General features: G+C 38.6%; 1 protein-coding gene across 5 annotated transcripts; it reads right to left on the reverse strand.

The window, feature by feature from the left end:
• Positions 1-1,638: 1,638 nt before the first annotated feature.
• LOC122082381 (interactor of constitutive active ROPs 3-like) lies at positions 1,639-7,496 on the reverse strand. Of its 5 annotated transcripts, XM_042649898.1 has the most exons (5): positions 7,278-7,496; positions 5,785-5,884; positions 4,581-4,755; positions 2,080-3,726; positions 1,639-1,971 (listed from the first exon to the last, which is right to left on the reverse strand). In XM_042649898.1, exons 2-4 carry the CDS (start codon positions 5,802-5,804, stop codon positions 2,089-2,091), a joined length of 1,833 nt encoding a protein of 610 aa, XP_042505832.1. In that variant the 5' UTR covers positions 5,805-5,884; positions 7,278-7,496; the 3' UTR covers positions 1,639-1,971; positions 2,080-2,088. The 5 variants fall into 5 exon arrangements, with proteins under 5 accessions (XP_042505832.1, XP_042505830.1, XP_042505831.1 ...); XM_042649896.1 differs by having other exon boundaries at positions 1,639-3,726; XM_042649897.1 differs by having other exon boundaries at positions 1,639-3,726; positions 7,205-7,496.
• Between the last annotated feature and the right edge of the window lie 7,326 nt (positions 7,497-14,822).

Here is a 14,822-nt window from a genome sequence, read left to right on the forward strand (position 1 = left end):
TCATGATCCAGTTTGACTGGGGTTACAATTGCCTTTATCTAAATCAAGCTCAGCTGATACGGCTATTACTTGCTATTGCTACACCATTACATTACAGAGAAAACCATTCTCATCATGAGTGATCCATATCCTGACATAATGGGTGTGAAAAAACTTATGCATTCCTGCACCAAAGATACTTGCGCACATCCTTCCATTGGCCATGCCCATTGACGTGAACCTGTGCCAGTAGAGGATAGTTTTCTCTTGCTCTTATATGATATTATCATGACAATTTTAATGATTGTATTAGATTGGATGGATTAAAAAAAATAATAAAAAAAAAAATTGGATGGATCTTAGTGAGATGATTTGAACATAAGTTAGATTTTCGCAAGTAAATTAAGCTTAAGCTAAAAGTTTCAATTAGTTTAGTTGCTCTTTATGGTCACATCCAAGATTTTTCCCCATCTCCTCCGATGGTCAAGAATACATATAATGGTTGTTATAGATTTGTTTTTCACTTTTTTTTCTTTCTCTGATAAAGTTTTGTTATAGATTACTTTATCAATTGAGTAAAAAGCACGTCCTGAAAAAAATGGGTCTATCTTGTGGTTTGTGCCACAATGACCGTGAGAATACTTTGGCACGTCTTTATTTCGTGTGAATCCTCTCAAAGAGTTTGGGCAACCTGTCCTCTGGGACTCAGAATGGAGCATCTTCCTTTTTCTTCTTTTACTTCTTTAGTTATGTGTCCTTCAATGCTAATGACATTTCTTTGAATAATATGAACTGGTTTTATAGAATTTTTATTATCACTTGCTACTTTATCTCGAAATTTAAGAATCAGGTAACTTTTGCTTATGAGAAACCCAATCCCCACATTATTTTGCAACAAGTTTCTTACTAGATTTTTAACAGCTTACCTCCTATTGAGAATGAAAATCTGGTACAAGAGAAGATAGTGAAGCAGCAGCATGGGGTCTTCTACAGTGATTGGTGAAGGCAAAAGAACATAGATGGGACATAGCAAAAATCCGAAGCGATTTTGAAGACTTATGATCCTTTTTTGACATCTGATGGATCACACTACCCTTTTTTTGGAACTATCTTATACATGTCATTTTTTTTGCAAAGGCTAAGGATACATTAGTTATCTATGACAAGTAAGATCGATTGGCCAATTTCCACTCATTGGCTCCTTGAATACTGTAATCAGGATGCCTTGAGCTCTACTTGTCCCCACCATCAAATGATATTGCTCTTTACCAAATAAAGAAAAATGGATACATTAGTTAAGGTTTTCAAACCCATAGGGTATAACGCTATGGACAGGATGGAAATGGTAAAGGATCTGCAAACTCTGTTTAAAATATGGTGACTGAAAACACGATCATAGAGCCAGACTTTTAAAAAAAAAAAAAAAAAAAAAAAATGGAATCAGGATCCAGATCAGTTGGAATTTGGAAATCGATCAAAATCAGCCAAAATATGCCCTATCGATAGAAATCCTGTACAAATCGGCCAGAATCGGGATCCGCTTCAACTGATTCTGATCCAAATCGGCTGATCTGATGATCTGATCCCAATATTTGAAACCCCAGGTTAAAGCTCAACAAGGCCAGCAAAGTCCACTGATCAGTCTTCTCTGTCAGGAGATGAACCAAATTTCTGCACATGACATTTCAATTGGTGCTCAAAAGTAAAGAGATATAAAGATCCAAAACATAGTTTGATCAGCTCATATGTTTTTCAGGTGCACTGCCATCTCAAAGCCATGAAAATTTAACAGATTACCTCTTCCCCAATTCATCATCATGTATATAAAATCTCACCTACTCCCCTATAATGCCATTAATCCAAAAGTGCTGTAGAACCTACTGCTTAATAAGGCAGTGGGTAGGAAAAGAGAAATATAAGTTCTCACAGTTTCCTCATCACCTATACAAAGAGGATTTGCTTGAGATTGGCCAGCCCAATCAACCAACATACCTATCACATAACAAATTCAATCTCAAAGTCAAAAATTGAAAAACCAGAGCAAAAGTAAAAGATACAGCCCAACCAGAAGCATAACAATTAACTAATAACAGTTCTCACATGATCTGTCTATTTCTGGCCCTTCTTCCACAACACTCCAATCTTCCTTAACACGTTGTTCTTCCTCTTAGGTGAGTCGTCATCCATATCTTCCGAATTGGGTGAACCAATCTTCCCACTAACATAGCTATCCATTAATTTCCCATTATTTCCAGTTGAGAAAAAAGCAGCAGCTGCCTCGGCTGCCTTCCTCCACTGGTCTGATTGCACCTTCAACCTCCTCAACTCAACCTCCATCTCTGAGTTTGCCGCCTGTGCTGCCTCCAGCTGCTCGGTCACACGCGCTGCCCTCTTGCTACTCTTATCTGCTTCCTCTGTTACATAGCCAACTTTCATTAGAGCCTCCTTCTCAGCAGCCCTTGCTGCTTCTGCCTCAGCGATGGCTTCATCAGTCACTTTACTCTCTATTTCCCTCTTCTTGATTTCCAACTTAAGCAACTCATTCTCCTCTGATATACCCTGCAATTCTGTCTCCTTATCCATCAAATTTGCCTTCAAATCAGTAACATCTGCCTTCAACTTTTGCAACTCCACTTCCAGTTTGTCCTCCCTTGGACTAGAATTGTACTGTTGTATCGTCATATTAAGTCCCTCATTTTCCTCTGAAATTCTCTGTAACTCAGTTTCCTTATCCATCAGGTTTCCTTTCAACTCTTCAATATAAGCCTTGGTTTTCTTTAGCTCTGCCTCCAATTCAGGTACCCTAATGCATGCCTCAGACTTCATTTGCTCAACCATTTCATAGGCACTTTGAATCTGCATCGTGTACTGAATATGTTCTTCCTGATGCCTAGCCTCAGCTGCTTCTAGTGCAGCCTTTAATTGTCCCATCTCCATATTCACAGAATCAAGCTCTAACCTGAGCTCATTAGAGTCAGCAAGGTCCTGGGTTTCCCCTGCAGACCTACCATCTCCCGATGTGTCTCCGGTGTGGCTTCTGCTAGCCTCAACTAGGTCTGCCTGAAGTTTGCTCACAAGTCCTTCAAGCGAATTCACTTGAGCTCTAGATTGCTCCAACTTCAAAACAAGGCTGTTGTAAGCCTCCTTGGCATTAAGGGAGTCTGATCGGAGCATCTCCACAGTTGTTTTGGCAGTTTCCAGCTGTAGTAGAGTTTCACTAACAAGTGCCTGGGCCTGAGCTTCGGATTCTTTAGAGTCTTTGAGCTGAACTTTCATGCTAGCAACAACAGAAAGGGTTTCTTCTAGGTCAATTTTCAATCTCTGGAGCTCAGATTCTCCAGCTTCTACCTGCTTGGTCTGGGCAGCCTCAGACTCGGCAACCATTTCCAGCTGGATCTTTAGCCTGTGAATTTCGTTCATGGCAGAGGACAAGGCAGCTGAGTCCATTGAATGCTGCTTCTGAACAGCCTCTAGTTCGGACTGCCATGCCCGATCCCGGTCTTGAGATACTTTACGGAGCTCGTGTACCCTCGAGTCCTCAGAAGCAGACAGCTCCAGAAGCTGCTGCTGGGACTCTTCGAGCTCTGTGGACATGTCTAAGAGCTGCTTCTTGGCCTCTTCGGCTTCCTGCTGCGCATGCCTCTTCCATGTCTCAGATGTTGTTAACTGGTCTTTTGCCTTCTTCAGATCCTCCTGGAGTTGTGCAAGTTGAGATTCCAACTCAGAGACTCTGTTGGGTCGCTTCTTCTGGAGATTTTAGAGAGAGATTTTTAGTAAGTATAACCAATCTCCAACGCCAACAACTTTATGAGAAGGATGAAGATAAACTAATGCATATTCAGAACCACGTGAAACACCTGAGAGTATAAATCTAATTGAAACAGTGCAAAGAAAAGAGGATGAAAAATCTAACCAAAAAAGAGCAAATGTAACCCACAAACTAGAGCATTGACATGGAACTACGGAAGTGACGCCTTAAAAAGGCCACTCATGATCGAAATGACAGAGAAAGAAAGGGGGTGGGGGTGGGGGGAGAAAAGAATGACATCAATAAAAATTAAGAGTTGCCCAGCTAAAGGAGCAAAGCAATAGCAGTTCCAACAAACATGGAATATTTTCCCAGCAGATTGACACCATGGATGATTATGCAATCTCATACATTGATACGAAATTCAGGAAAGCTAAAATATTTCATAACACATGTTTCAGGCATTTTAAATAAAGTAAGGGATTCCAGATGTCAGATGTTTTAGTTTTAAACAACAGACTGGACCAGTAAGTTGAACTAGAACCAGAAACCCAGGAAGCCAGTGTTCAAGCAAAAACCCAATTGGTGAAAAAAATTAAGAATAGGTTAAAAAAAAAAAAAAAAAAAAAAAAACCAGCCAGTTGAAGCAGCCATTTCTTTCCAGGTTTGTGGTTTGCAGGGGGGTGGGGGAGAATATAGAATGAAGGTTGAACCAGAAAAAGAAACTTCAACGGTCCCATTTACAGACCGTTCATTTGGTTTAGCTGTATTTTTGTTTGATTAAGAACATTAACTTTTCTTCAACCCCTCCCTTTCCAGACAAGGAAATGGAGTTTTAGTTACAGTAAACTACCTCAGATGGGCTTCTAGGTGACCTGCGTTCAGTGAGTTTCAGGCTTCTATCCTTTGGTGTCCTGATTGCTGGATTTGTAGAAGATGAGTCACATTCTGATCCATCTGTCTTGAGCCGACAAGCAGCTTTTGGTGTCCCTGGAGATGTCCTTTGAGGCACTTCTGAAGATGAACTTCTGCACCCACGCCCAGGAAATTATCACCACCATTGAGAGGAGCAAAAGAATACAGAAATCAATGAAATCCGGTTAAAAGCAAAGCAACATCAAGGCTATTTACAATTAACACCACCTCCAGTTTGTTGGTTTCTGCAATAATAATGTGGAGCTGAAGCATAGATTATCCATGAATTAATATGTAGGAACATTCACTCCATTCAAGGAAAATATATTTTTCAGCTTGATTCATTGATATAGCCCATTTATAAATCAAATCTGGTCACACAGTATAGGGCCAACAACTAGAAGGATTAGCAACCTTTTTTTTTTTTAAATAGAAGATTAGCAACGACATTGTGACACTAGAATCTCACACAACACTGTAAATGGCACCATAGCAGTAAATCACAGAATTTACGTAGGGGTCATCGCTGTACAACAAAACAAGACAAGCACTCCTGTTTTCAAACGGTGGGAAAAAAGAGAGAAAATGCAAAACTAGGATTTTTTTATGGACAAATGAATATCAAACCAGAAGTTGTTGGATTTCCATTACAAGAGTAAATGATAGTGCCAAGAAATAATATGCAAAATAAAGCAAAAGGGGAAATGCACAAATAGAAAGGCCAAAAACGAAAATATGAACTGGAATTTTTTACAATGTAGCTTGAATTTTTCCCAGGGTAGTCTTGGGGAGGGAGTAAAGGGAAAGAGTACAGAGAGAAAAAAGATTCTGCCTTTGAAATAAGTTGCAGTTTAAGAGGCTGCATGTCCAACTTCTGGCCTACAAAGAATTGAAAGAAGATCCAACCGGCGTTGGCGAGGGCAGAAGAAGAGAATAAGATGGTCATTAAAAGAGAAATCTTGGTAGGAAGAGATAATACCATTAATGATCTACAAGAATTAAAGGGACTTAGGTAGAACACTAACCAATTACCTCGAACGCAGAACTCCTCACTGGATTCAACTAAGCAACTTACCGAACATAGAGGCTTTAAGGAGGTAATAACAACGGAAAAAGTAGAAAAAAACAAATTGGGGTATTACCTGGCTTTCGATGACTGCATATTTTACCGCTCCTTCTGGCAACAGAGTACAAGGAAGAACTTGAAAGTTTACTCACTAGTTGCTTCCTGACCCACAATACCTGCAATAGTAGAGAGGAGTCACAAGCTAAGGAAGACAGAGCAAGGAGTCCAGTGCAATGTACATGAAAAAATAAATGGCTAAGGAAGGACAGACACCCCTCAATCCCTCATCAATACAACGGCAACAAACAACAAAATGTCCCTTCAAAGATACTCTGATGTAAACTACCTCCACTCCCACCAAACAACACTCACAGTGGTATTTCGTAGGGGGTTTAAAAAAAAACAAAAAAACTCCCAAAGTGTTACAGAAAACAGAAAACGAAACCCACAAATAAAATGTATACGAAACAGTATATGAAACAAAATATCAATATCAGTTGTTTCCCCTCCCTCTACCTTTTTTTTTTCCCCTGGTTAGATGAACAAAATTTCTACCCTTTTTGACTACTTAACCAAGAAGTTCCGAAAATGGCACTACAGTCTAGAGAAATCAAACAAAAAGCAGGGTCATTTTAGGCTTCCAAATTGGGGAATCTCCGTAATTAGAGTAACCTGAACCAAACTGTACCAGAGATTTGTCTGGTATCCATCCCTTTCGCCGTGACATAAGGGGAACTACCTACCGGTAGTCATGAAGGTGTTTGACGACAACCTCAGCTAACCCCACACATAATCACCAAAAAAAAAGAACAAGAGAACAAAAGCCTTGAAGAAAACGGGAGCTTAAGGAATAGGGGTTATCCATATCTCTCCTTTCTGAACACCCCCCCCCCAAAAAAAAAAAAAGAGGATGGAAAAGAAAAATGCCCAGACGGCAGCAGATGTATACAATAACACAAACAACAAAGGCGCAGAAAGAAAACGAGAAGAGAATCGCAGTTTGAAGTTGAAGAGGCAGCAAGAAACTTGAGGGAGGGAAAAAAAAAACAAGAAAGAACGGGATGAGTTGCAAGAAGAGGGGAAACAGAGACTTCCCCATCATACCATGCCATTTATAGCGTTACAGCAGGAAAAACCAAAAAGCTTGCAACTTTCAAGCTCCCGAACTGTAATACTGAACCGCATTATCATTCTATCCGAAAACTTTTCCAGGAAACCCCCTTCTTCTTTTTTTTTCCCCTCAAAAATGTAGCACGCAACAGAGTTATCAAGAGTATCAGTTAAAAAATCAACACCATAAAAAGGAAAAGCAACTCAAATCAGAGTCCTAGCAACTCCGGAAAAGGAAGGAGAAATAGTATAACAATAATCTAGACCATAAAAAAAAACCCAAAAACACCTGCTTGAGCAGCTAAAGTCAAAAAACTAAAATGGTAGATGAATCGACTACCTATCCCCCCAAAAAATGGTAGATGATTCTAAAGAGGACCATTTACCGCTAAGATCTCTATTCTCTGAAGAAGGAATGAGGAGCCGACTCTCAGAAATGAAAACCCTTCTGGGTCTTACCTATCTAGGACTAAGGACTAAAGGAGCGTTAGAAACAGGATTTCCTTCCATCGATTTGTTCTTCAACCAATATCGCTTCTTTGTTCTTTCTTCAGGTTCGTCTTCTTTCCACTAATCACTAATGGCTGATGGTTCAATTCCCGGAGAGAGAGAGAGAGAGAGAAAAAAATAAAGAAGGGGCCCGGAGCCTGAAGGTCTGAGAGTATCGTTTTCCCGAGGTGATCCAGTGGAGCCCCGTGGAAATCTTATAAAATCAGGTTAAAATGCTGGTCCCCTACGCCCAAAGTTTCAAAAGTCCGGAACTGGTTTGCCCTTCAACGTCTTTTCCTTTCTCTCAAAAAAGGATATTCTTATGTCCTAATCCAACCATGGTGGGAGATGGGAGTAGTTAATGAAGAAGAAGGAGCCGTTGATTTTTTTAGCCGTTACGGTAATGCGGGACCCATTATATCCTTATTTGTCTTAGTCTCAAGTCTCTCGACACTAGTGGGACCAAGCGAATCGTGGTTCCTTCGTTATGCTGCTGCCCTATTGCCCAGATAGTAAGGTAAGGTAACAATCTATGTATGATGTTAAGGTAACAATCCATGTATGATATATCAATCAATCGGCTGGTTTGGTTTGATTTGGTTTTGATTAGATTGATCAGTTTTTTGTGAATTTCGATCTAGTTTGGTCTGATTTATTATCGACTTCTTCTAGTACTATCGAATTCGATCTTGTTCCGTTTCTGGCTTACATGTATACATAAGGAAATTAATGAGAAAAATCAAGGGATTTTTTTTTTCGATTTCTTATCATATTACTATTATTCCAACCTCGGTTTTTTATCCGGCTCAATCTATTTTTTGGTTTAGGTCTGAGCATTCAGTCAGCCCGATTCAGTTTCTACAGATTTCGTAGTACCCTACCCAAAATTAAACTGATTTAAATACGATTTGATGTGAGTCCAATCGGTTGGTTTCAATCCAATTCGGGCTCAATCGTTTGGTTTCAGATACGATTTGATCTTTATTTTACCCCAATCTAATTTACTTAGTCAATAGAAATTCATCAATGGATCAAGTTGTGAAGGAGGAATTCGCTCATCATGGCCATCAGTAATTAGCATGGAGAGGGGTAAATTCAACTTTGTACAATACCAGATCTTAAACACAATATCATATGGGACCTAATACCAATATTGATAGGTCGACATAGTATGGATGTATTTATTTATTTTATTTTATTTTTAACAAAAAGGGAATCATTTGATCTAGAATTTGTCCAATTTTGGCCTAATAAATATCGATATCGATCTTAGTATCAGACTTCACCAGTATCATTATTCATATTGTGATTTAAATCTCTATGTATGATAGGAAACATAAGAGTCCAATAACATGGTCATATGACCATTAAAAAATATGAGTGAACGGAAACATAATGCTAAAGAGGGATCAAAGCTTCAATAAGAATGGAAGAAGATCAAGTAGGGATTAATTCCTACTTCAAAAAGGTGTACCTAATGCACAAGACTCCCAGCACTATGGGATATGGAGAAGGTACCACCAGGTCATAGTGGAGCAACTTTACCGTTGCGCTAAGGTTTGCCCTTTGAGTTATTTCCTGGTTCATTCAATGTTAAATGTAATAATTCCATTCAAAGCTACATAACATATGTTGATTATTTATACTGTTCTACCCTAAAGAAATTGGGCCTTACATCTAAATTAAGGGGAAGCCCACTTGATTGAGTATGATGGGTCCTGCCATGCGTGCACAACACGTGAGGCAACAAGGGAAAGGTCTCATTACTTGGTTTGCAATTGAAGCAAGCAAAAGAGATATATAGATAATTCCATTACTTTTAGCTTTTGATTTTGATGACAAAGCAATAACAGCTACACATCAATACCTACAAAGCATATAAAGAAAGAAATAATCCAACCTTTTGCTAGCTAAAGCTAATATCGTTCCCATCGCATCCATTGATCACTTTGTGGGCCTAGGCCCACTGCCTTTATGCCTTGTGCCGGAAGGATACAATATAGGAGGATGGTTGGATTAACTGTTACGTTGGAGGTTTTACTTTGATGGTCATCCTAGAATCAAAATGATACAGTCGTATTGTTAGTGACTGTTGGATAATTTTAGATCTGGTCAAAACCGCTCATTATGTTGTTCTTGAGTGTGACACTTGATAAAAAAGAACACGACGCTCTCGCTACTATAAGGTCTAGGAGGGGCAAATGTATGCAGTCTTATTCCTTGCTTCGCAGGAGAATTTGTTTTCAAAAAGGGCGTCTCGATGCATGAGACTATCGCATGTGCAAGGTTCAGCGGGTGATAATTATGCAGCCTAACCCCGATAATGTCAAGAGACTGTTTCGACCACTTGACCAATAAGTCGCAATATTCGTACCTTTACCTTTGGACCAACACTCAATATGTACCTTAATAATATGTTTCAAATGGGTACTCCAAGGTGCATTAGAAAACTTAGTTGGCATGTATTTTTTTTTTTTTTCTTTTGAATTTTCTTCTTAAGAATTTTCAAAAAGCACCAAGACAAACTTAAGAGTGTTGGGATTGAGAAATAATCGTCACACCCCCATGGATGGTGAAAATGCCACATTTGTGATGATTCTATGGTGATTAGTATCACTTCTAAAGAGGCTGGGTGGGCCTTGATTATTACTTTCGTGAGTTTGCTTTTCTTAAAATGAACAATGGTGTAGTAGGAAGAGTAAGGTAGAAGTCGAAGCCAAGAGACCACTACAAGGGATCTAGTGAACACTGTTATTAGGTAGCAAACCTTAGAATCAGCCTCGCCTACATGGGGCTCTGCATCAAATTATATCTCTTAGTCGGCTTTTATCCCTAATCGTCTTATCTCAGATAATATTTTAGTGGCTCATGAGATGTTTCACTACATAAAGAAGAGAAAGAAGGGAAAAGATAAATTCTTAGCTCTGAAATTGGATATGCGCAAGGCATATGACAGACTAGAATGGACTTTCATAAAGGCCATGCTTCTGAAGTTGGGATTTTGCCATTATTGGGTTAGTAGAGTCATGTCTTGTATCCAATCGGTCTCTTATAGCCTCCTCATTAATGGATGTATTAAAGGATCGATAACTCCAACAAGAAGGATCCGTCAAGGAGACCCCATCTCACCAGCAATATTTATTTTATGCTCTCAAGCACTTACTTCAATTATCAGAAAAGCAGAGGAGACTGGGATCCTACGTGGAATCAGAGTTCGGCATAGAGGTACTCTAATCACCCACCTACTATTTACTGATGATTGTCTTCTTTTCTCTCAAAAGTCAAGTTAGGTGAAATCTCATCTCTCAAACAATGCCTTAACTTATATTGTAAGGCAATGGGTCAAGCAATTAATCTCAAGAAATCTAGCCTTACTTTTAGTCCAAACACTCATGTTAAGTTTAAGAGATTGGTTTCAAGGGTGCTTAAAGTTCCTTATGGTGATGGCCCTTTCAAGTATTGAGGATTACCAACCGATTTTGGTATTTCTAAAAATGATTTATTTCGTGAAGTTAAGGAGCGAACTCTGAATAAATTACAAGGATGGAAGAAGAAGTACCTATCTCATGCTGGAAAAGAGACTCTCTTGAAAGCATCATTATCCCCTATGTATAACTTTGTAGGCTCACATTTTAAATTACCAGTTTCACATCATGAAGATGTTAGAAAGGCTGCTTCAAACTTTTACTGGGGTGATTCTGAAAATGACTCTGAGATCCATTGGATCGCATGGGAGAGATTGTGTTGCTTGAAGAATAGAGGAGGCCTTGGCTTTAGAGACTCAAGGCTACAAAACCAAGCCTTATTGGCTAAGGCAGCGTGGAGGTTATGGTCATCTCCTGAAACTCACTGAGCACGTTTTATTAAGTCCATTTACTTTCCAACTTTGGATTTTCTACGTGCTAGACTGGGTCATAACCCATCATGGGGATGGCGTAGTATTTTGGAGGGTAGGGATGCTCTACAGGAAAGTTTGTTATGGCAAATTGGGGATGGTGCTTTAGTAGATATTTGGCAGGACAAATGGGTATAATCATTGCCTCATTATAAACTCCAATATCCAAAGCCAGTAGGCTGCACATTATCAACAGTAGTTGATATTATTGATCCGGTTACAAGGTATTGGAGATTAGATTTATTGCAACAGTTTTTTCATCAGTCTGATAGAGATGCTATTTTAAATATCAGCCTATGTCTATTCCCAAGTGATGATAAGCTGATATGGGGGGCCTCAAAGGATGGTGTTTTTAGTGTGAAATCGATTTATCATCTATAATCTAATTTAAAGCAAAATAGAGATAAAGATGGAGCTGAATGTAGAGCATCCACATCAAGGTGTCACAAATGGGAGCATGTGCCTGAGACCGTTTGGAAACGTATTTGGGCTACCAATTCACTACCAAAAGTTAAAGCTTTCATGTGGCGAGTGTGTGCAGGGGGTATTGCTTCAGGGGATGGGTTACAATCACGGTAACTCCATATTGATTCTTCTTGCCAATGATGTGGAGTACAAAAGGAAACGGCTGATCACATATTGCTTGAATGTTCCTTTGCTAAATCCGTATGGTTTGGGAGTCCTTTGTCTTACATCCCACCCATTGATCAAGTGCCAATATTTTTCAACTGGTTAGCTGGTTGGGATAGTATTTTTCACCATGATAAGAAGATAGCTTGTGAATCTTTGTCTAGAGCCTTCTTCTTATGTTGGTACTTATGCGGGCTAAGAATGATATGGTATTTCATATAAAGAACTGGAGCCCTCAAGAGGTAATTATGGTTGCAGAGAAGGCTTTTATTGAATTTCAGATGGTGACATCTAAACCCCAGCAGACTCAACTAGCACCAAGTCAAAGGGAAGCAAGTAAAGACGGTAGGTGGACGCCTCCATCAACTGGATTCTTGAAGGTAAATTGTGATGCTGCTCTACCTAGAGGAAAGTCTTCACGGTGGTTTGGGATTCATATTTCGAGATAATAATGAAACTCAATTGCATGTTGTTTCTATCCCTCAACATCTCACTTCACCCTTGCAAGGTGAGATCTTAGCAATACGTCAAGCATTATCTTCAGCTATTGCAGCAGGATATACTCATCTTCAGGTGGAGACAGATAGTAAGGAAGTGTATGAGTATTTAAATGATGTGAAGGACAATCCCCCCTTGAGGCGGCTACAACTATTTCATATGTGAAAAGTCTTATAACGTCTTTCATTTCTATTTCTTTTCATTATATTCCATGGGCTCTGAATAGTATTGCAGATGCCCTGGCTCGGAAGGCCCTGTCTCTTATGTGTGTGACAGATTGGCCTCTTTCCACTTCTTGGCTATATGACCTATGTTGGTCTAAAGCCGTTGCTAGTTCACATAATGATCAGTAATTTTCTATTCTACCAAAAAAAAAAAAAAAAAAAACCTTAGAATCAGCCAGAAACAGACCCTAATAAAAACTGTTAAAAGAGGCCAATGTGAATGGGAGCATTGGTATCAGTCGTAATGAATCAGATTTGATGAACACACATATCCAACATCATGACAACCACAAGGGGATAACTGAGTTGGCAAGGGACCTTCTCCTTAGAAAGTTGAATTGTTCTTACTCAACCCCGAACTGACCCGATCCATAAGTTGTGGGGCCAGTCAGACCGAAGGTGTCCAACATCGTGGCCAATGCGACCAATCCAATTCCAATTTTTAAATCTATGTTGAGGCGAGATTAATAGAACCATTCGAGTTTTTTTTTCTTTCTTGGAATGAATTAACAAACAAAATAAAGCCAGAAGAATAGAGTGTTTGCTTTGGTTTTTAGCCGAGTTTTGGTTCTCGCCGGTTTCGGTTTTCTAAGAAAATAGACTGGTTCGGTACCCGGTTCAGATCTCTCTCCTTTTTTAATACTAGATAAAGCACAATAAATTTTTTGGGTTGGGCCAATAAATTACGAGTTTTGTATTGTTTCTAAGGCTAAAATTGTGGGTTGGGGCCAGGGCCCATAAAAGTGTGCTGAAGGTGAAGGAAAGAATTAAAAAGTATGTGGAGAAATGGATTAATAAATGAGCAATGGGCCAGATGGCTTAAGCCCATCTCGCCACCGTCATCGAGATATGAACTAATAACGGAACGGAATCTAAATCGTCCTTCCACTGGTTTGAAACTGGTAATAAGCCAAATCAAAACCAAACCATTAAGTCAAAAGTCGGTTTTGATTTTTATTCGAATTGAATTGATTTTTATCGGGTGGTTCGATTTGGTTTCTATCAATTTTATAAACCCTAAATTGATAAGGATTTGATTCGATTTATTCCAAGTTGAACCGACGGTCTGATCTATACAAGATACAAAGTTGTAAGCTAGAAAATTGACACCCTAGTAAAAAGAAACCATCTCATTTTCATTTCGGGAAAGCAATCGAGCATTGGATTGGTTAGCTAAATTTGCTTGTGAGTCTACAATAAATTTGATTTTCTATATTGATGGTCCTCTTCCAGGTGATCTTAATTGCAACATTCGAGAGGACAAAACTGGTTTACTAGTCTTTCAAATGTAATAGTTATTTTATAAGTGTTTTTTTTTTTTTTTAAGAGTAATAGAGTGACTTATCTCTCCTGGGTTGGGGTATGGCGGATTATGTCTCCCCTTGTTTTTTTATTATCAGATTCTTTTTTAATAAAATTCTAGGGCTATCCCGGTTCCCAGATAAAAAGAGTAAAAAATAAAAAGAAACCATCTTATTGGTGATGCCATGCATCCTAAATTTAATTAGCATCCTTAGGTTGTGTTTTGGTATACAATTCCATAATATATTTTGGGTCTAGATGTCTAGAACACATTCTACAACCTATTTCTTCTCTAGTTTCTTGTAATGTGTTATAGACCCAAATTTATTCCAAGAATACATAACAAACACGGCCTTAGTAACAACACAACATCCAAAATCAATGCCTCAAAGCTCGTTCATGGATTATTTTTAAGATGACACTCTTAAGGCATCCTATAATCATCATTAATTAACAACAACAATATCATTTAAGACCTAATTACAATTAATTAAAAAGAGATAATCAAATTGTAATAGACTAATAAAACCATAATTACAATGCAACTTCATCTTTATCTACCTATTTTGCTTGAAAAAAAAAAGAAGAAAATACAGATTATTCAAAGACACCCCAAGGAGTAAGGAGTGATGGCCCAGTATTTGTCGAATCTAGATTACATTCACGTATAAGAATATTCTCGTATGCTACTGTGATCAACACATTGACTTCACAAAATCTCTCTATCTTAGTAAGATACATAATTCCGTGAACTTAGTGGAATCCATGTGTTGATTGCAAAAGCATACAAGAACATTCTAATATGTAAATGCAGTCCATCTCCCTTCAATTTTGATCATGGGCAAAATTGTTCAAAACCCCAATTTTTGAAAAAACAAGAGGGTAAAATCATACGATATATTAAATACATATATGCCAATACAGATATCGATTATTAAAACCATACTCTCACTTCTAACAGATGTG

Source organism: Macadamia integrifolia, chromosome 6, assembly GCF_013358625.1.
Source record: "Macadamia integrifolia cultivar HAES 741 chromosome 6, SCU_Mint_v3, whole genome shotgun sequence".
NCBI classification, from domain to species: domain Eukaryota; kingdom Viridiplantae; phylum Streptophyta; class Magnoliopsida; order Proteales; family Proteaceae; genus Macadamia; species Macadamia integrifolia.

Coding starts and splice junctions, on each gene's coding strand:
- LOC122082381 (XM_042649898.1), bottom strand. CDS start 5,804: ATGCAGTCATCGAAAGCCAG. Junction 4,756..5,784: donor ATGCAGTCATCGAAAGCCAG/GTAATACCCCAA, acceptor GCGTGGGTGCAG/AAGTTCATCTTCAGAAGTGC. Junction 3,727..4,580: donor CACCTAGAAGCCCATCTGAG/GTAGTTTACTGT, acceptor TAAAATCTCCAG/AAGAAGCGACCCAACAGAGT.